We start from the raw sequence: 21195 nt of genomic DNA, 5'->3' as shown, positions 1-21195 counted from the left end.
AATTACAAAAACTAATTAGCAAATTAAATCAGAAACTTAACGTTCGTGTGATTTCAATTCTACATAAAAAGAACTTTCATTAGCATTTATAAATTTTTTTGTTAATTATTTCTTAAATTAAATATTTAATTTTTAATTTTAAAATTAAATTTTTAATGTTTACATTATTTTCATACATTCTGATAAAAAAATTGATTATCATATTAAAAAATTAATTTAACGAAGAAGGAATTTATCAAAGGTGAAAGAAGCAGTTAACAATTTCTCCGAATTAATTTTTTCTTAAAAAAATAAGTACCTAATTATAATAAAAATTGTAACATAATAATAAACAACAATTAAAAATATGAATAATAAATTCATACGTAATAAATTATTTCCTTCGAAATCGACAAATAAGTGAAAATAAAAATGAATTAATAATGAAAGTAATAATGAACGATAAAAGGAGTGTAATTATTCAAATAATACGCGAAATATAAGAAAATGGTATAAAAGAAAATTTTAATTAAAATTATATGAAATATTATAAAGAGAAGGAAGAATAAATATTAAATATTGAATTAAACATTGTAATAGTGAATGTATATTAGCGTATTTCTGTACTATATTCTATGATATTTTACATACAAACGCAAGTAGAGACTCAATTTTCTAAATTGCGAGTCGTCGCACGTTATTAGATTTCGCATTTGAAATAAGTATTCTGTAAAATGCAAGAGTTCCTTTTCAGACGACAGGGGAATTGAATCAGAGTACAGGAATTCGCTAAACTTGACAACAATTTAAAAAAAGGAGAAAAAAAAAACTTTAAAAAGATGGAATGATAAATGCCAAGACAGAAAAAAAAATTTTTAAACCTCAGCTAAAATTGACTGTAACATTATAAAGTCTCTCACGAAATATTTTCTTATTGAAAAATTAGAGAAATACACACAAATGGAAAATTTTTATTTTTTTAAATTTTCGTTCATTTTTATTTCATTTTCATTTAAAAAAAAAAAGATTGATGTCGTTTTTAATAGAAAGTTTTTTAAACCAAATTTTTCTAAATTGAATATTCCAATTTAGATTTATTATAATTTATTATTTATAATTTTTGATTATTTATTACTTATTATTTAATATTTTCTTATTATTTAAATTATTCTAATTTAGATTTATTATAATTTATTATTTATAATTTTTGATTATTTATTATTTAATATTTACATTATTGATTAATTACATATGTTTAATTCGACAATAACGGCTTATGTTCTTGTTATTTTAAGCTAAAAATTTACCCTGAGGGACAAAATGTTTTTATAAATAATTTAATTTCAGCAACAGTGGTAGAAGTGATTCACAGTCAGACTTGCTAATTACTTACGATCTCTCTCTATATATCAGTAGTAAAATCCAATTTCAGTCAGACCACACGATTCCAATTTGTGTAATTATGGTTACAGTGTAGTAAAAAGTGTTTTTAGTTAGCTAAAGCATTTACGCTTTTTTGACAGTTAACTATTGAGCAGTGGTTAAAGACAGTTACGGTCAGACAAAATGCTCTTTAATAATTAATAATACAACGGTTTTAATGTAAAAAGTTTTTCTTCACGTTTTCCAACTGAATTTTCATTTTTTCTCAACCACTGACATTCGTCAGTAGTATCAAGAAAATTCAGTTTTCAGAAAAAAGGGTAGAAAAAAATAAAAAATAAAAAGAATATACACTAAAAAAAATTTAAATTTGTTTGAAATAATCGATTTCCAATCCTAAGATTCAGTCAGAAACAAACTGTAGAAGTATGTAGAAAAATTAGTAAGAAAAAATAGTAGAAAATTAATAAAAAGAATAGTTTACTTAAGGAAAAATTAAAATAGAAAAAATTAAATAGGGAAAATAGGACAAAATGATTTTTAATAATATAATTTACATATGAGTAGTAAAGTAGTTTTTCGTCAGACAATACATTTTTAATACTTATTATTTCACTATCAAAAGATTTTCTTTAAGAAAATATAAAATTCAGTAGTAAACCCCTTATTTAGTCAGACAATATATTTTTAATTCTTTTTAGTTCACTATTAAAAGATTTTCTTTAAGAAAATATAAAATTCAGTAGTAAAACTCCTTATTTAGTCGGACAATACATTTTTAATTCTTATTATTTCACTATTAAAAGATTTTCTTTTAGAAAATATAAAATTCAGTAGTAAAACCCCTTATTTAGTCAGACAATACATTTTTAATTCTTATTATTTCACTATCAAAAGATTTTCTATAAGAAAATATAAAATTCAGTAGTAAACCCCTTATTTAGTCAGACAATATATTTTTAATTCTTTTTAGTTCACTATTAAAAGATTTTCTTTAAGAAAATATAAAATTCAGTAGTAAAACTCCTTATTTAGTCGGACAATACATTTTTAATTCTTATTATTTCACTATTAAAAGATTTTCTTTAAGAAAATATAAAATTCAGTAGTAATACTCCTTATTTACTGAGACAATATGTGTATTCTCAATTCGTATTATTTCACTATTAAAAGATTTTCTTTAAGAAAATATAAAATTCAGTAGTAAAACTCCTTATTTAGTCGGACAATACATTTTTAATTCTTATTAGTTCACTATTAAAAGATTTTCTTTAAGAAAATATAAAATTCAGTAGTAAAACTCCTTATTTAGTCAGACAATATGTGTATTCTCAATTCGTATTATTTCACTTTTATTATTTAAAAGATTTCCCTTCAGAAAATATTTTGAAGTAGTAAAATACCTCTTTAGTCGGTGAAATCGGTTTTAAAAATCCTGCCAAACTTATATATATATTAGTAGTAAAAAATACGATTAGTCAGACAAAGAACGTTTTACATTAATTTTTTTTCATTGTAGAAAATTAAGAAATTCCTCAGACAAGTTAATTAAAAATCTAGAAAAGTTCATTTCAGTAGAAAAATTCCATTTTAGTCAGACAATACAGTTTTACTATCATTTTACTGTCAGTAGTAAAAAATTGTTTTTGTCAGACATAAAAATTATTTTGTCGTATTTTTTCTTCTATATATATTTTCTACTACTTTTTCTACTACCCACACAATAAAAATTATAGTAGAAAAATACAGAACACTAAAAAAATTTTATTTGATTAAATTCAAATTAGTTGAAAAATATTTACTTAGTTCAACTAATTTTTATAATTGGATCTGAAAAAATGTATAGGTATTTGATTCAAATAACTTGAATTTTTTGAATAACATTATAATTTGAACCAAGTTTGTTATAAAAATAGTTTTGTCTTACACTTTTCTACTACTTTTTCTTCTCCAAAAAAATTGTATTATTAATAATTGAAATAATTAAATAAATTAAACTTTAATAATTGAAATAATTAAATCAATTAAAATTTAATAATTGAAATAATTAAATAAATTAAAATTTAATAATTGAAATAATTAAATAAATTAAAATTTAATAATTGAAATAATTTTATTAAAATTTGATAATTATTTAATGGTCAAAGCATTAGAACTTCTATCGTCTATTCGTTAGTAGTAAAAGGCATTTTTAGTCAGACAAAATTTCAACTAGAATTTACTATATAAATGTGGTAGCTGTAATGAAACAGGGACTGTGGTTGAAGAAACTTTTAATTCAATTAATTATTCATTTGGATTAATTATTATTTTGTTCCACTTCCAAGTAGTAAAATACGGTACAAGTCAGATAGAAATGGTTTTCTTCTCTCTTTACTTTATTCATTGTCTCTTTACTATTCATCGTTGTTTTTTTAAAAATATTTTTATATACATTAATTTTTTGCTCCCAAAACTTCATATTTATCTAAAATTTTATCATTATCTCAGTTATTATTATTTCTTCTATTATTTTAAATATTATCATTATTATTTTTAATATTATACTAAAAAAACTATTTGACTGAAATAAAATTTATTCGATTCGAATAACCTCGTTTATTATCATAAATAAAAATAATATTTACTTAAGTTTCTTTTTATTTGCGAAAAATAAATTCATATTTGCTTAAAATACTGAAATTATTGGTTCAAATATTTTTTGTTTTATTAGTTTATATTTTTTTATTTTCGAATTTGAAAGAAAAAAGAATAAAATTCAATTGATATGGAAAGTAGTGATTCATTTACCTGAACTTGGTGGAGATTTGCAATATTGGCGAATTTCGGTGGTGGGGGTTCGGACTTTGATTGAAGACGAATAGAATAGGTACCTCCACGAGAGAAGAAACCACAGGGTATTGTGAGGGAAAGATTGCCACCTGTCGGAGGATGAGTTTCAACAGGAACTTGACCAACCAACTCCGATGTAAATTCATCCAGTCTCAAAACTCTGCGCAAACAAATAGTCACAATTGTCAATTGTATTCTCATTCCATTGAAATATATACGTTCTATTATTATATTACATATCAAGTATAAATATTGTATTTTATTTACTATACTATATAATTATAATACAAAAATATAAAGTAAAATTTTATTTAAAAAATTACAAATTAAAATTACACATTCTAGTTTAATTCGAAGAAAATTATATTTAATTTAGAAAAACAAACCTGAGAACGTAAGGTGTTTGAATGTCGTCTTCAGTTTTATCGAAATCGTAATCTTCACTGTCTTCATCTACGGGAATATTTGTTGTTGATGTTGACGTTGTTGTTGTCGTTGTTGATTTCAATATGTCCGGAATTTCTAGAGGACTAACTGATGGTAAATCCAATATCATAACTGTCAAGTCGCGAGACAGTGCCGTGTGAGAAGCAGGTACTATTAATTGAGGAAGACTTGTTTCTTCCATTGCCACTATTGGCCTCGTTTTGCCTGCAACAAAAACAATTATTTATTTAAATAAAAAAAATTATTTCTCTTTCCTGTCTTTAGAAAATACAAGGTGTCTACTATTTTCGTTCAACAAAATTCCCGGTTTTTTTCCTAATTTTCCCCTGTTTTTTTTCTCATCAAATTTAATTTGATTTCGAACATAAATCAATGTATAAATGGTTTCCAAATTTTTTATTACAGTTTTTAATGAATAATTAAATTCTTTTAACAAATTTCTTTAAATTTTTTGAAAATAATGTTTCTTTAAATAATTATTATTTAAAATTTAGAAAATAATTAAATTAAAGAAAGAATTTTTTCAATTTTTTAAAATAATCTTGTCTGTTCATAATTATAATTGAAAATTTGATTAATTCAATTCACAGGAAATGAAAAGTGTTGTTTTAACCTGAATTCGGGTGAAAATAACACGCAACAAATTTTACCCTACGAGGGTAAAATTTGTTGCGTGTTATTTTCACCCGAATTCAGGTTAAAACAACACTTTTCATTTCCTGTGTTTTTTAAAAATGTTTTGTTACTAATTAAATTTCTGCAAAGAATTTTACTATCTATAAAAGAGTAATTGAATTCTTCCAAAGAATGTTATTACATATTTATGAAAATAATTAAATGTTTGCGTAGAATTTTATTAAAATTTCTGAAAATAATTGAATTGTCGAAAAAAATTTAATTATTTATAAAAATAATTGAAATTTTGAGGAGAATTTAGAAAAATTTTTAAACATAATTGAATTTTTGCAAAGAATTTTTTATTACTTTTGAAAATAATTGAATTATTTTTTAGAATTTTATGGAAATTTACGAAAATAATTGAATTCTTGTGAAGAATTTTTTTTAAAAATAATATTCAAAAGAATTTAGTAAATCTGAAGAATTTTTCTATTTAAATTGAATTCTTGAGAAGAATTTTTTTACAGTTCTTAGAAATAATTGAATTCTTTCGACAAATTTAAATAAAATTTTTAAGAATAATTACATTTTTCGAGGAATTCGATTAAAATTGTATTTAAAATAATTAAAATTCTGCAATGAGTTTTACTATTTATGAAAATAATTGAATATATTGCGAAAAAAATTTTTAAAATAAAATTATAATTACAACAACAGAATTGAAAAAGGGTTTCAAAAATCTCATTTTTCAGGATTTTTAAAAAAACTTTGCGAAAATTCAACTTTATTTTTTTTTAAATTAACTAATAAAAATTTTAATTATTAATCTTCGCACAAAGAAACATGAAGACATTAAAAAGTGACTTTTTATAAAATTCAATTATTTATCAATTATTAAAATTTATAATTAAATTCGTTCAAAAGTCAAATTTTCTAAAATTAAATATTATAGAAATTCTACAAGAAATTATTCAAATTTTTTTAACAATAATTGAATTCTGATATTTTATTAAAACAGTATTGAAAATAATGGAATTCTTTCAAGAAATTTTACTTAATAAATAATTGAAATTCTGACAAGATATTTATCAAAAACTTTAAGAAAAATTGAATTCTTTCGAGAAATTTTATTGAAAATAATTGAATTCTTGCGAAGAATTCAAAATAATTGAAATTCTACGAAGAAATTTATTAAAATATTTCAGAATAATTGAATTTTTTTAAAGAATTCAAAATAATTGAAATTGACAAGAAATTTATAAAAAAAATTTAATAATAATTGAATTCTTTCGAAAAATTCTATTCAATCAATAATTAAAATTCTGACAGGAAATTTTTATCAAAAATTTTAAGAACAATTGAATTCTTTCAAGAAATTTTATAGAAAATAATTGAAATTCTGCAAAAAAAATTATCAAAATTTTCAAGAGTAATTGAATCTGATATTTTATTAAAATTATATGAAAAACAATTGAATTCTTGTAAAAATTTAAAATAATTGGAATTCTGATAAGAAATTTTTCAAAATTTTTGAAGAAAAATTTAATTTTTTAGAGAAATTTTATTGAAAATAAATAATGAATTCTTGCTAAAAATTCAAAATAATTGAAGTTCTGCAAAGAAATTTATCAAAATTTTCAAGAAAAATCGAAATATTTCGAGAAATTTTACTCAATCAATAATTGAAATTCTGACAAGAAATTTTTATCAAAAATTTTAAGAACAATTGAATTCTTTCAAGAAATTTTATTAAAAATAATTGAAATTCTGCAAAAATATTGAAAATCATTGAAATTCTACGAAAAAATTTATTTTAATATTTCAGAACAATTTAATTCTTTCAAAGAATTCGAAATAATTGAGATTAACAAGAAATTTTTTTAAAAAAATGTTAATAATAATTGAATTCTTTCGAAACATTTTATTCAATCAATAATTGAAATTCTGACAGGAAATTTTTATCAAAAATTTTAAGAACAATTGAATTCTTTCAAGAAATTTTATAGAAAATAATTGAAATTCTGCAAAAAAAATTATCAAAATTTTCAAGAGTAATTGAATCTGATATTTTATTAAAATTATATGAAAAACAATTGAATTCTTGTAAAAATTTAAAATAATTGGAATTCTGATAAGAAATTTTTCAAAATTTTTGAAGAAAAATTTAATTTTTTAGAGAAATTTTATTGAAACTAAATAATGAATTCTTGCGAAAAAATTCGAAATAACTGAAATTCTGCAAAGAAATTTATCAAAATTTTCAAGAATAATGGAAATATTTCGAGAAATTTTATTCAATAAATAATTGTAATTCTGACAAGAAATTTTTATCAAAAATTTTAAGATCAATTGAATTCTTTCGAGAAATTTTATTAAAAATAATTGAATTCTTGCAAAAAATTCATAATCATTGAAATTCTGCAAAAAATACGTATCAAAATTTTCAATAATAATTGAATCTGATAATTTATTAAAATTATACCTACCTATTGAAAACAATTGAATTCTTAAGTTCTTTAAAATTTCTAATTAAATTCATTCAATATTGAAATTTTCTAAAATTTGAAATTAAAGCCTTTTTAAATCCTTTTTTTGTTTAAGTTTTAAACGCAAAATTCAAAATTTTCTAAAAAATTCTAAAAATTATTTTTTTAGCACTTTTAATAAAATTCCCTGACTTTTCTCTGATTTTACTGACCTGTGTCAACCCTATACTAATTTCAATTAGAGGACAAATTTGAACTAATTTTGAAAAACGTACAGATTTTGAAAAATCAGTGTGTGGATATAATAAATACGCAATAAGACCATGTATACTCTAATGATATTTCTTTGTCGTCCTGAAAACGAGAACAATGGATGATTGACAAGATAAATTGATTTCTTACGTTAGAATTGTGCCCCTTATAAATAAGGGATAGATTATGGGCGTAACTATGGTGGGACATCGAACGAGAGAAACTCATTTCCTGATTAAGGGGGAGTAAAGAAAAATTCTGTTGACATTTGATGCACTCACAGTAATTAATAAAGAAACTAAAATTTTCTTTCTAAAGAAACAAAAAAAAATAGTCTTTGTACAAATAAAATAGGACAAAAATAGAAATGAAAATAAAACTTTTCGTCTATTACAACAGAAAAGAGAGAGAGAGAGAGAAAGAGAAAGAGAAAAAATACTTCCTTCCTAGAAAGCTCCATTGAAAATAATAAATTGACTCGAATTCTTCACAAACATATATATACGCAAGCAGAGTGTGTCTACGCATTTACAAAAGCTCTCTTTTTATATTATATATATTTATTTTTGTTTTCTATTTCAAAAAGTGGTTTTTATTTCCAGTGCAGATTTTTCACCTTAATAGGACGTTTATTCGACAGAATAGAAATCATACGGAGTCAAGCCACGTTAGAAGGAAGCATATACTATTCTCGTCATGGGCAAACACTTGACTTTTTTTTCATTTTTTTTTTTTTGCCTGAGGTTGCTTTTGTATATCACAAGATTTCCGTCTCAAACATCAAGTAAAAAGAATTTCAAATATTTACATTTGTTGAAATATTTATTTATCTAAAAATGTACTCGGAAAATATATTTTTCCTCCATTGAGAAATAAGAGAGAGAGAGAGAAGAGGGGAAAGAAAGCGTCGCAATAGTGTACAAAAGACGTGAATAAAAGTAATATCGCGAAAGATTTAAATAAATAGACTTGAATTATTATTTTTACTCTTAAATAAAATTTTACTTTCTTATAAAGTATACTATTATATTATTTATCTCGTGATATATTCTTAAGTAAATAATATCTATTCACATTTCTAATTTTTTTTTATAAAATAAAAAGAAAATTTAATTTCTTTTCAAGTATTTTTTTTAGAAAAAATGAAATAAACAAAAAATTATTTAGTTCTTTTCATATTTTCAAAGTATTTATTCGTATTAAAAACTTAATAAAAACAATGTGTAATCACAAGAAATATCTTTAATCTTAAATAGAAAAAACAAAATTTTTTTCTAAAATCTACTCTACTCAATTATTACCTATATTAATAATCTTTGTATTCCAGTAATTTGTTCGCAGTTTGAAGTTAATTGTTGTTTTCTTTTTTGTTTCCTATTTTTTAAAAATAATTTTTCTTAAAAATTATTAATTATTATTATTATTAATTATCAATTTTAAAATCATTAAATTCTTGTAAACAATTTTACAATTTACAAAACAATTGAATTGTTTTGAAGAATTGAATCATAATTTTTGAAAATAATTCAATGTTTTGAAAGAATTTTATTTAAAATTTTGAAAGTATAATTGGAATCAATCGAAAACTTTTATTAAAACGTTTAAAATAATTAATTTTTCTTAAAAATGTTATCAAAACTGTTGAAAAAAATTGAATTTCATTCAATATCTTTAAAAATAATTGTATTCTTACGAAGAATTTTAGATATAAGAATTTTTTAAAACAATTGAATTTAATTAATATTTTAAAAAATAATTGTATTCTTTCAAAAAATATTACTAAAATTGAATTAAAAATAATTTAATTCATCCGAAGAATTTTATTATCATTGAAACTAATTAAATTCCTTTGAAGAATTTTATTATTATTTATGAAAATAATTTAATTCCTTCAAAGAATTTTATTATTTATGAAAATAATTGAATTTCTGCGAAGAATTTTATAACAATTTCTCAAAATTCTAATTAGATTCTTTTGAAGAATTTTTTTTGTATTTTTTGAAAATAATGTAGTTTTATTAATAATTTTAATTGAAAATTTTTAAAGTTATTGAATTTTATGAAAAATTTCTTTCAAAGTTTAAAAATAATCGCGTTTCTTAATAATTGAAATTAAACACTTTTTTATTAAATTTTCTTAAAATTTTTGGAAATAATTGAATTTTTCTCACAATTTTTTTACAATTTTCTAAAATAATTTAATTCATTCAGAAAATTTTTTTTAAAATTGTGATGAAAATAATTGTATATTTTATTATTGATGTTTATTAAAATTGTATTGAAAATAATAATTGAATTTCTGTGAATAATTTTATTATTTATAGAAATAATTTAATTCTTGCGAAGAATTTTAATATTATTTAAAAAAAAATTGAATTGTTTTCAAGCATATATTAGAAGTTTGGAAAATAATTGAATTCTTTCGAAAAATTTTACTAAAAATTGAAAAAAGTTTAATTAAATCCTTTTATGAAATTTTAATAAAATTGTATTAAAATTAATTGAATTTAATAAAAATTTTGGAATATAGTTGAATTCCTTAAAGAAATTGTATTTAAAATTCTGAAAAATTAGTTTTTAAATTCTACAAAAACAAATTTAATTTTTCAAGAATTTTATTAAAAAATTGACATAATTAAATTTTTCTAAACAAATTTGATCATTTTCTAATTTTTATAGAATATAATTTAATATTTTCTACAAGGAATTTTTTTAAAATTTTGAAAATAAAACTTAATCTTAAGTTTTAAAGAAGATATTTGAATATTTTTCAAAAAATGTATTAAACGTTTTAAAAATTAAGAAATTTTTTTTAAGGAATTTTACAGAAAAAAAGATTTTAAATAACCAGAAGGAAGCGAGAAGGAAAAAAAATTCAAATAATTGAAAATAATATTAAATGTTTGCAAAGACTTTACTATTTAAAAAAATAATTGAATTGTTTCAATGGTTTTATTCAAATTTTAGAAAATATTTGAATTTTTTCGTGAAATTTTATTAAAATTAAATTGAAAATAATTCAATTCCTGCGAAGAATTTTACTATTTATAAAAATAATTGAATTCTCCCAAAGGTTGTTATTATTTATGAAAATAATTGAATTCTTGCGAAGAATTTTGTTAGAATTTTTGAAAATAAGTATATAATTCAAAAAAATTTGTTTTTTTGTATATTTCAAAAAAAAAACTAGAAATTTTGTTAAAAAAAAATTGTTATTAAGAAATAAAAATTGTGCAAATTACTTCCTTAAAAAAAAAAAGAATTTTTGTCAATTATTAATAAATAAAAAGTCCAGTATAAACTCTGAGTAAAATACATTTTTTTTATAATATCGCAAAAGATAACAAGAGAAAAATGATTCAAAAAGAAAATTATACATAATTTTCTCTTTCGCTATAAAAAATTCCTCTTGTATAACTTACATTAAGATTAAATAGATTTTTTTTTCGTGAGCGGAAAATTTTTACCATTTTCATTCATTTTTTAGGAAATATTAACTCTCAAAAGGAATTTAAGCATATCAAGGAAGTTAGAAGGCCATTAATTTTCATCAATTTTTCCCTCACGCGTCCATGGGTTATAGGATTTCATTCAGTTTTCATCCATCCATTAGCCTCATTCGTCACCACTATGGAGTTCGTGTTGGGAGCTTTATTCTCGTTTTATATTTCATAAATAATTAGAGTATAAAAATTATCTTCGATCATTATTATTATATTATTTATACTATACATTAACGATAGCTAATAACATTATAATGCATTTTCACTTGGCCAGAAAAAAGTATTTTTGTTTCAAAAAAATTGTGTCAAAATCAAAAAATGTTGTGCATTGTTATAATTATATTTTGTACATTCAAAGAAAAATTTTTTTGATTTAAAGAAATTATATTTCTTTTCGCTATTTTTCATTATTTACTTATTTTTTGTTGCCTCAAAAAAATATTTGTTTCGTTTTAAGAAATCCTTTTTTTCGATAGCACATTTTTTTATGGATTTATTTCCGAAAGAAACTAATATTTTCTAAAAAAAAAACAATGTTACCGAATGACCCATATTTAAAATATGGTAAAATCTCTTTCACCATCAGAAAAAGTTGCAAGTGAAATTTATCGTTTTTTCTGCAACATTGGAATTATATAAGTTTTCTGCATTTATATTCAAATGACGTGCCCCTCATTACATTTGAATTAGAAATTACTTTTCTGACACGTAGAGTACTTAAGTCATTTTTTTCTTTTCCTGTTTTTTCTTTTTTCATTTTTTTTTCAACATTCTATAGAGTATTCTCTGTTGAATGAATTTAGAATCTGTCACAGATTAAAATTCAACTTCTTAAAAAATAAAAATGTTTACACCCAGAGAAAAATTTTACTTGCATATAATTTAAGTAGAGTTAATAAATAAAAAAATACATTTTATTTGGTTCAAATAAAGTTTTTTTTGGGAAAAATAAATTTTATGTGTTTCAAATAAATTTTATTTGGCACAAATACAATTTATATTTGGTTCAAATAAATTTTATTCGATACAAATCAAAATTAAAAATACAATTTTTATTTGAACGAAATAAAATAAAATTTTTTTGAACCAAATAACATTTATTCGAACCAAATTCTTTTGTATACAATTCAATTTTACGAAATTTCATCGATTAATCAGAAATTCTTCAATCAAATATATATTAGAAAATAAAAACTTCAATTAACTTAAAAAAAATTCAATTGAACTTTTATAAAAAAAAATTAAATCTACACAATTTTAAGTTAAAAGTATGAAAAATTCAAACATTCAAAGATTATAATTTGAAAACTTTTCAAAACTCAATTATTATCTGAAGTTTTAACTGAAATTCATATTTGAATCAATTATTATTACAAAATTCTACGACAATTCAATTATTTAAATACAAAAAAAAATAATTTATTGAAGAATTAAATGTTTTTAAAAATGAATGCAAAACTATCCTTAGCTAACTTTTTGAGATAAATACAACCCATTTCTACAATAAAATTTTTAAAAAAGACGTATTTTGAAATTTTTTTTCGTTTTTTTAGATCAACTTTTTTCTAAAAAAAATAGTGATTTTTAATCTTTAAGCAAGCTTTTCAGGAAAAGTTATTAAAGTTTTTTATTTAAAAATCAGTATGTAAACTAAGAAATTTGCTACATTAGACAAAAATAATGTAGCTAAATTACATAAAAGAGAAGAAAAAATGTTGAATTTTAAGAAATTCGGTTATTCGAAATTTTCATAATTTTTAATAATTTTTTATTTTTTACCAAAGGGTGGAGACAATTAAATAAGTAGAGTATTTTTGAAGAGCACAAAAATAATGAAGCTAAATGCCATAAAAAAGAAGGAAAAATGTTGAATTTTAAGAAATTCGGTTTTTTGAATTTTTGCTAATTTTCCATAATTTTAGATTTTTTACCAAAGGGTGGAGACTATTAAATAAGTAAAGTATTTTTAAAGAGCACAAAAATAATGAAGCTAAATGCCATAAAAAAGAAGGAAAAATGTTGAATTTTAAGAAATTTGGTTTTTTTAAAATTGTAGTTAAAATTTTTTGAAAATAATAATTGAATTGAAATAATGAAAATAATTTTGAAGAAGTACACTGAAAAAAAAAAAATTATTTGATTCAAATAAACGATTAACTGACTATTATCAATTAAATATTTAATTAAATCAAATAATATTTATTGGAGTCAATAAAATGGTATTTGCATCAAATACTGAATAGTCACTAGAATTCATATAGAATCATTCTAGTGAAATTTTGTAAAATAGTCACTAGAATTCATATAGAATCATTCTATCCCGTGCAGAAATCGCCACTTTTGTTCCCGATTACCGCCCTGGCCCCGGTCGGGATTTCATGATCTGGCCCCGACTTCGTGGCCCCGACCAGGACCAGACCGGGTTTGCCCAAGGATCTACAAACAGCGCACAATGGGATTTTTTTTACAATTTACTGTTCAAAACTGTCTACAGCCTACAATTCTTAACCGGTTTCAGTATTCTTTATTTTAAATTAAAGGCGAATAAATTCTTAAGACATCCCTTAAGGTCAATTTTTTAGTTCTTAATTGTTTATAATTTTTATTTTCAATCAAAGTTAACAAATTAATACAATTTTTCAAAAAAGGAGGCTTATTTTCTTATTCCGTTGCTGCATATGATCTGAATCAGTTCAAATTAATACAATATGACCACCATATAATTAATAAAACAGAAAGTAATTTATATCAATTGTTATAAACAATATTAATTAACAAATAGTTAACTTTGATTTCTTTCCACTAAAAAATGTTTTTTTTACCTTTTCTTTTTAATTTAAGTTCATTTAAAGAATATTTGCCCTTTTTGATTATAAAATAACTTATTTAAATTGTTATAAACAATATTAATTAACAAATAGTTAACATTGATTCCTATTCCACTAAAAATTTTTTTTTCACATTTTCTTTTTAATTTAAGTCTATTTAAAGAATATTTGTCCTTTTTGATTAAAAAATAACTTATTTAAATTGTTATAAACAATATATTAAATAACAAATAGTTATGTAACTTATGCTCCTGTCCACCAAAAAAATTTTTTTTCACGTCTACTTTTTAATTTAAGTTCATTTTAAAAATATGTGTCCTTTTTGTTTAAAAAATAACTTATTTAAATGGTTACAAATAATATTAATTAACAAATAGTTAATTTTTGTTCCTTTCCACCAAAAATTTTTTTTTCACGTTTACTTTTTTATTTAGATAATGTTAAAAGACCACGGATATATAATATTAAATATTTAAATAAGTTATATTATAAGCAAAAAAGACATATATTCTTTAAAAGAACCTAAGTAAAAAAGAAAATTTGCAACAAAAATTTTCTGTTGGACAGGATCATAAGTTAACTATTTGTTAATTAATGTTGTTTATGACAATTGAAATATATTACTTTATGGGTTTTTAATTGTCTGCTGGTAATATTGGATTAATTTGAACTGATTTAGAGCATGTGCAGTAACGGAATAAGAAAATAAACGTCCGTTTTTAAAAAATTGTGTTAATTTGTTAACTTTGATTGAAATTTGAAAATAAAAATTATAAACAATTAAAAACTCAAAAATTGTCCTCGAGGGATGTCTTAAGAATTTATTCTCCTTTAATTTAAAACAATAGGACAAACGCACCAATTGTCGAAGGTGAACCATTTGTCGATGTTATCATGGTGATAACCAAAAATATTGCCTAAAATGTTAAATTTTTTTGTGGTTATAATATTAACATATTATTTTTGACATTTATAACTCTTAAAAACTCTTAATTGTTTTTCACACTTAAATTGAAATTCCATGTTTAAGGCAAAAAAATAAATTATTATTAATTAATAATTTTTAGTATTATTGTGAATTATTAATAATGAAAAAATTTTTATTATTTTAAAAAATAGTTAAATTATAAATAATATAGAATAAATAATTAAATTAACAATTTTTACCATATTATTATGATAAACATATTAATTTATATATATATATATATATATATATATATATATATATATATATATATATATATATATATATATATATATATATATATATATATATATATATATATATATATATAACATACATTTTTAATAATTTTTCTATAAATAAATATGATACAGTCAATTTATTATGATAACACTGTATATAACGGTCCCATGATTCAAAAGGAAGTTTAAGCGAGGTCGCTTCCAAGCTTGCGTGGCTATGCGGTATGTGTATTCGACTTGCGTCCTCGAGGTCTAGGGTTCGGTCCCCCGTGCGTGCGATATTTTTCCGTCTTAGTTTTAAGTGTTTTGTGTATAATTCTTAATAATGTTACATAAAGTATAGGTTTAAATAATTATTAACAATAATAATAATTATAAATAATTATTAATTTAAATAAGATAGTCTGTCTAAATTAATGAAAGAAAATAAGAAAAATATTTTTTTTAAAAACTTAGTCCAATAAAAGCAATTCTAATAACTATTTACATTTTTAATGACACTCATAAAAGTTTATTTACTACAAAAATATTAATAATAATCATTAATATTGAAGTAAATACTCCCCATTCTTTAATAATCAAATAACAAGCTTTAATATAATAAAATGCAGTCAGTATTGGAATTCTACCTGGGTAGCGAAAAGATCGGGGGAAATCCCATGGCCCCGACCGGGTCCCGACAGGGCGGCCAGATCGGGCAAAGTGCCATGGCCCCGGTCAAAATTTCTGCACGGGTAGTGAAATTTTGTAGAATAGTCACTAGAATTTATATAAAATGATTCTATAGAATGATTCTAGTGAAATAAGTAGTGTAGTAATAAGTAATAAGTAGTATAGTAATAAGTAGTGTTAAAAAAAAATCTTTGTTCCGGACATAATATGCGCAAAATATTTTTAAAAATATAAAATTATTTAGTACTTTGACACATATTCTCGTTTGGTCATCTCAAAATTTGTCTCAATATAAAGAGATCGGCAAAGCGATTTCAACATCAACAGAGAAGCAATAAGAAGGGAAGTTAGAAGAGTTATGGGAAAAGTCATTTTCTCGTGGCGTCGCTTGGGAAATGCGTGAGAGTTTTATACGCGCGTTTCCTGTATATACGAGAGAGCGAATACGCGCGCTGACATCTCTTGGCTATAAGAAGTCAATACGACTTTTAGCACAGTCTATCTCTATCTTTGTCGCTTTTTCTATTTTCTCCCCCACCCCACCCCTTCTTTGCTCGCTCTCATGCCTCTTAACCTAGCGCCACTCTTTCTCCTCCTCCTCCTTCGTTGTCGTCGTCTTCGTCAGTAATAGTACCCCAGAGAACTCGAATAGAAGGGTCCGGGTCCTATTTCTTACGATTTGCACCTCACCCCTCATACCCTTCAAGAAAACCGAGGTTAGGGTTCATTTGAGCAACCTCTAAAGAAATATACACTTCAAGTCTTGCTACTGCATTTTACAGAGAGAGAGAGAGATTCAGGACAGAAAACGATATAGCGCTTTTCTCCTTCATCCGACCTTCCGACGAGGACCAATTTTGCGGTCATTGGCTCCTTAAATTTCCCGTGTGTAACACGCAACATTATTCTTTATGACACACTATATAAAATTTTTAGACAAATAGTAGGAAAAAAAAATTTGACGGGAATTTTCACACCTTAATGGGTTTAATGAGCAAAAAAAAAAAGAAAGAAAAATTGCTTTTTATTTATACCCAGAAAAAAGATACAATCAACTCACAGGGTTGCCACAAAAATTTAAGTTTGTTTTTCCCTGATTTCCAGATAAAATTTTTACTTTTTCCCTGAATATTCTGATTCACTCTATAAAAATATACTCAAAAAAATGTTCTATTACATTTATTTACCAATTTACTTAATTGTAAAATTATTCAAAAACACTAATAACTTCACTTTCAAATAAATATTTAATCATTATTATTTTTCCATGAGAACTAAGATTTTCAAAATTTCTAATTCAAACCTTTTGAAATTCAATTGCTTATTATAAGAATATTATTATTTATAATAATTTTCATCATTTAAATTCAATTATTATTTTCTAAAATTGTTAACTAAAATTCTTCTTTAAATCAATTATTTTTAATAATTTTTGATAAAGTTCTTTTGAGAATTTTCAAATTCATTTGTATACAATTCAATTTTACGAAATTTCGATTATTCGGAAATTCTTCAATTAAAATTCTTAAATTTTGAATGTATAGGTACTCAAAATAAAAACTTGAAATAATTTTTAAAAATTTCGATTAAACTTTTTAAAAAAAATTAATTCCATAGAATTTTTAATTAAAAGTATGAAAAATTTAAATTTTTAAAGAATTCAATTTGAAAATTTTACAAAATTCAATTATTTGTAAAAATCGCAATCATTGGTAGCTTATCTCAAAAATTCAATTGTTATCTAAAACTCGAACTGAATTAATTTTTAAATAAATTTTTATTAGAAAATTCGATGAGAATTCAATTACATAAATACAAACATAGATAATTTATTGAATAACTGAATGTTTCTTAAAATTTAATTCTTATACATAATTTTGTCAACAAATTTTTAAATAATTGAATTCTTTCGACGAATTGAATAACATTTTTAAGAATAATTAGGTACATTTTTTTGAGGAATTCGATTAAAATTGAATTAAAAATAAATAAAATTCTGCAATGAGTTTTATTTTTTATGAAAATAATTGAATTTAGGCAATTCTATTTTTAATAATTGAATTCCTGTGAAATTTTCATTATTTTAGAAAATAATTGAATATTCGTGTATAGAACTTTGTCAAAATTGTTTTTAAATAATTGAATTCTTTGGGAAAATTTTATAAAAATAAAAGATATACAAATTATTGAATTAAGAAAAATTTTTGAAAATAATTGAAATTTTGCAATGAATTTTATTTAAATTTTTGAAAATAATTGAATTCCTGTGAAATTTTCATTATTTTAGAAAATAATTGAATATTCGTGAAGAACTTTGTCAAAATTGTTTTTAAATAATTGAATTCTTTTGGGAAATTTTATTAAAATAATAGATATACAAATTATTGAGTTAAGAAAAATTTTTGAAAATAATTGAAATTTTGCAATGAATTTTATTTAAATTTTTGAAAATAATTGAATTCCTGTGAAATTTTCATTATTTTAAAAAATAATTGAATAATCGTGAAGAACTTTGTCAAAATTGTTTTTAAATAATTGAATTCTTTTGGGAAATTTTATTAAAATAATAGATATACAAATTATTGAGTTAAGAAAATTTTTTTTAAATATTTGAAGTTTTGCCATGAATTTTAGTAAAATTTTTGAAAATAATTGAATTTTATTACCTACTTTTAAAAATAATTAAATTTTTGTGATGAATATTGTTATGTATAAAAATAATAGACTTCCTCCGAATGATTTTATTATTTATGAAAATTATTAAATCCCTGCAAAGAGTTTTAAAATTTATGAAAATAATTGAAATTACTGCGAAGAATTTAATGCCAAATTTTAAAACATTTGATTTTTTCGAAATAATTTATGCAAATTCTATTTGAAATAATTCAATTCCTGTGAAATTTTTATTTGTTTGGAACAAAATTGAATGCTTATGTAGAATATTATCAAAAGTTGTGTTTAATAATTGAATTCTTTTGGGAAATTTTATTAAAATAGTAGAAAATTGAAAATCATTGAATTAAGAAATTTTTTTTTAAATAATTGAAATTTGACCATAATTTTATTAAAATTTTTGAAAATAATTGAATTCATCTGATGAATATTGTTATTTCTAAATTATATTTGTGTCAAATAAAATTTATTTGAAACAAATAAAATGTATCTCAATCAAATAAAAAGTATTTGTAACAAATAAAATGCATTTGAACCAGATAAAATGTATTTGTAACAAATAAAATTTATTAGAACTAAATAAAATCTATTTATCTCAATAAAATTTATTTGAAACAAATAAAATGTTGATGGAATAATAATCAAATATATCTTGTTCTAGGTGCAAATAAGAAGTGACGTATAATTTCCAAATCAAAACTTTTTTATCGAAAAAAAAATATAAGGAATAAAAGTCAATAAAAATGTAAATTTTTCGAATTTACGTCTATAGTTGGTGGTTAATCAAAAGTTTTATTTCCCATAAGCGACATCAACAAAACAGAAGGAGAAAAAAAATAAAGTGAAAGTTAATCTAAAACCAGGAAGGAAAATTTTGATCACAGTAGAAGAATTTATAACCCTCTATATATATATATATATATATATATATATATATATATATATATATATATATATATATATATATATATATATATATGGTGTTTCCAAATGAGAAAATGAAACAATATTGGATCGGTTGCATTTAGCACACAAGTTAAATAAATTTTTCCCCCTAGACGCTGTGCAATTTCATTAAAGCATAAGTAAATTCTACACTCGTGTTTCTTTTATTTAATTTGTCTTACACCGAGAGTAATAGTATTTTTGCGCCTAATTAAGAAATTCATTTTATTTCTATTATATGGATAAAAATAATTTAGTAAACAAATATTTCTAAAAAATATTTTCAAAGATTTATAAAAGAAAATGTAACATAATATAAAGTGATACACCCAGAAAAAATATTTAATTGACTCAGAGCCAACTAACCTTTTTATTTGATTTAATTTAATTAATTTAATTTAATTTAATTAAAAATTTTTTTTTGGTCAAATAAACATTTTATTTGTGTCGAACAAAATTTTTATTTTAAACAAATAAATAATCTAGTTGACTCTGAGACAAATATAATTTTATTTAACTCAAAATAAATTATATTTGGTTTAATTAAAATTTTATTTAAATTTAAATAAAAATAATATCTTCGCAAGTGATCAAAATATATCAGAAAAAATTAAAAATAAAATTAAATATTGAAAACAATTTGAATGTCTGGCATTAATGATCTAATTCTAATTTATAAATTTTCAGCCACAAGCTTTCTTTTAACACACAATTAAAGTGCGCTCAAGTTCCATTATCAGTAATAAAAGAGGAAACTTTGAAAAGGAGTCACGAGAAAGAAGCGCGAGCGATTTCATCGAGAAACTTTTACACCACTGGAAAATAAGGTGGAAGAAATACCAGAACAGACACAATGAAATCAAAAGGACAAAGAATACGATGAGTGAGAAAAGAGAGAAGAGAGAAGGCGAGAGAGAGAGAGAGAAAGAGAGATTTGTGAAATTGGTAGATGGTGTAAAGATTTTGAAAAGCTCCTTTTTAAGAGACGTATAAATGTTTTATTAAATTTTTTTCATTTCAACTCAATCTTGATTTTCATTTCATTTTTACGAATGAAATATCGAGCCAATGAAGTAAATTCGTCTGTGGATTTTAAAGTTTGTTTGTATAAATAAAATTTATCTTTTTCACACGAAAATTTTTCTCTTAATTTCACATGAAATTAAACATTTATTAATTTAATTTATTCAAATTCGTTAATAAATTATTAACTATAGTTCATTTATATTTTATTTATTTAATTATTATTAATAGATGATTCACATTTCTCAATTTTATAATTTATATTTAATTTTATATAAATTATTTTTATAATTTATTCAATTTATTCAAATTCATTTATTCAAATTAATTTAATTTACCCAAATT

General features: G+C 21.7%; 1 protein-coding gene across 5 annotated transcripts in view; it reads right to left on the bottom strand.

Moving 5' to 3' along the window:
- LOC122498264 overlaps positions 1–21195 on the bottom strand; it is a 191129-nt gene that overhangs the window by 63391 nt on the left and 106543 nt on the right. For all 5 annotated transcript variants that reach the window (XM_043605921.1, XM_043605925.1, XM_043605922.1 and 2 more), the window contains 2 exons: positions 4581–4845; positions 4153–4354 (listed from right to left, as the gene is read on the bottom strand). In XM_043605921.1, the coding sequence (XP_043461856.1) occupies positions 4153–4354; positions 4581–4845 (467 nt within the window). The remainder of the gene's footprint in view (positions 1–4152; positions 4355–4580; positions 4846–21195) is intronic.

This window comes from Leptopilina heterotoma, unplaced genomic scaffold, assembly GCF_015476425.1.
Source record: "Leptopilina heterotoma isolate Lh14 unplaced genomic scaffold, ASM1547642v1 Lhet_144, whole genome shotgun sequence".
In the NCBI taxonomy this organism is placed as follows: Eukaryota; Metazoa; Arthropoda; class Insecta; order Hymenoptera; family Figitidae; genus Leptopilina; species Leptopilina heterotoma.
The sequence above is the reverse complement of the archived record's forward strand: the minus strand, read 5'-3'. Positions and strand labels throughout refer to the sequence as shown.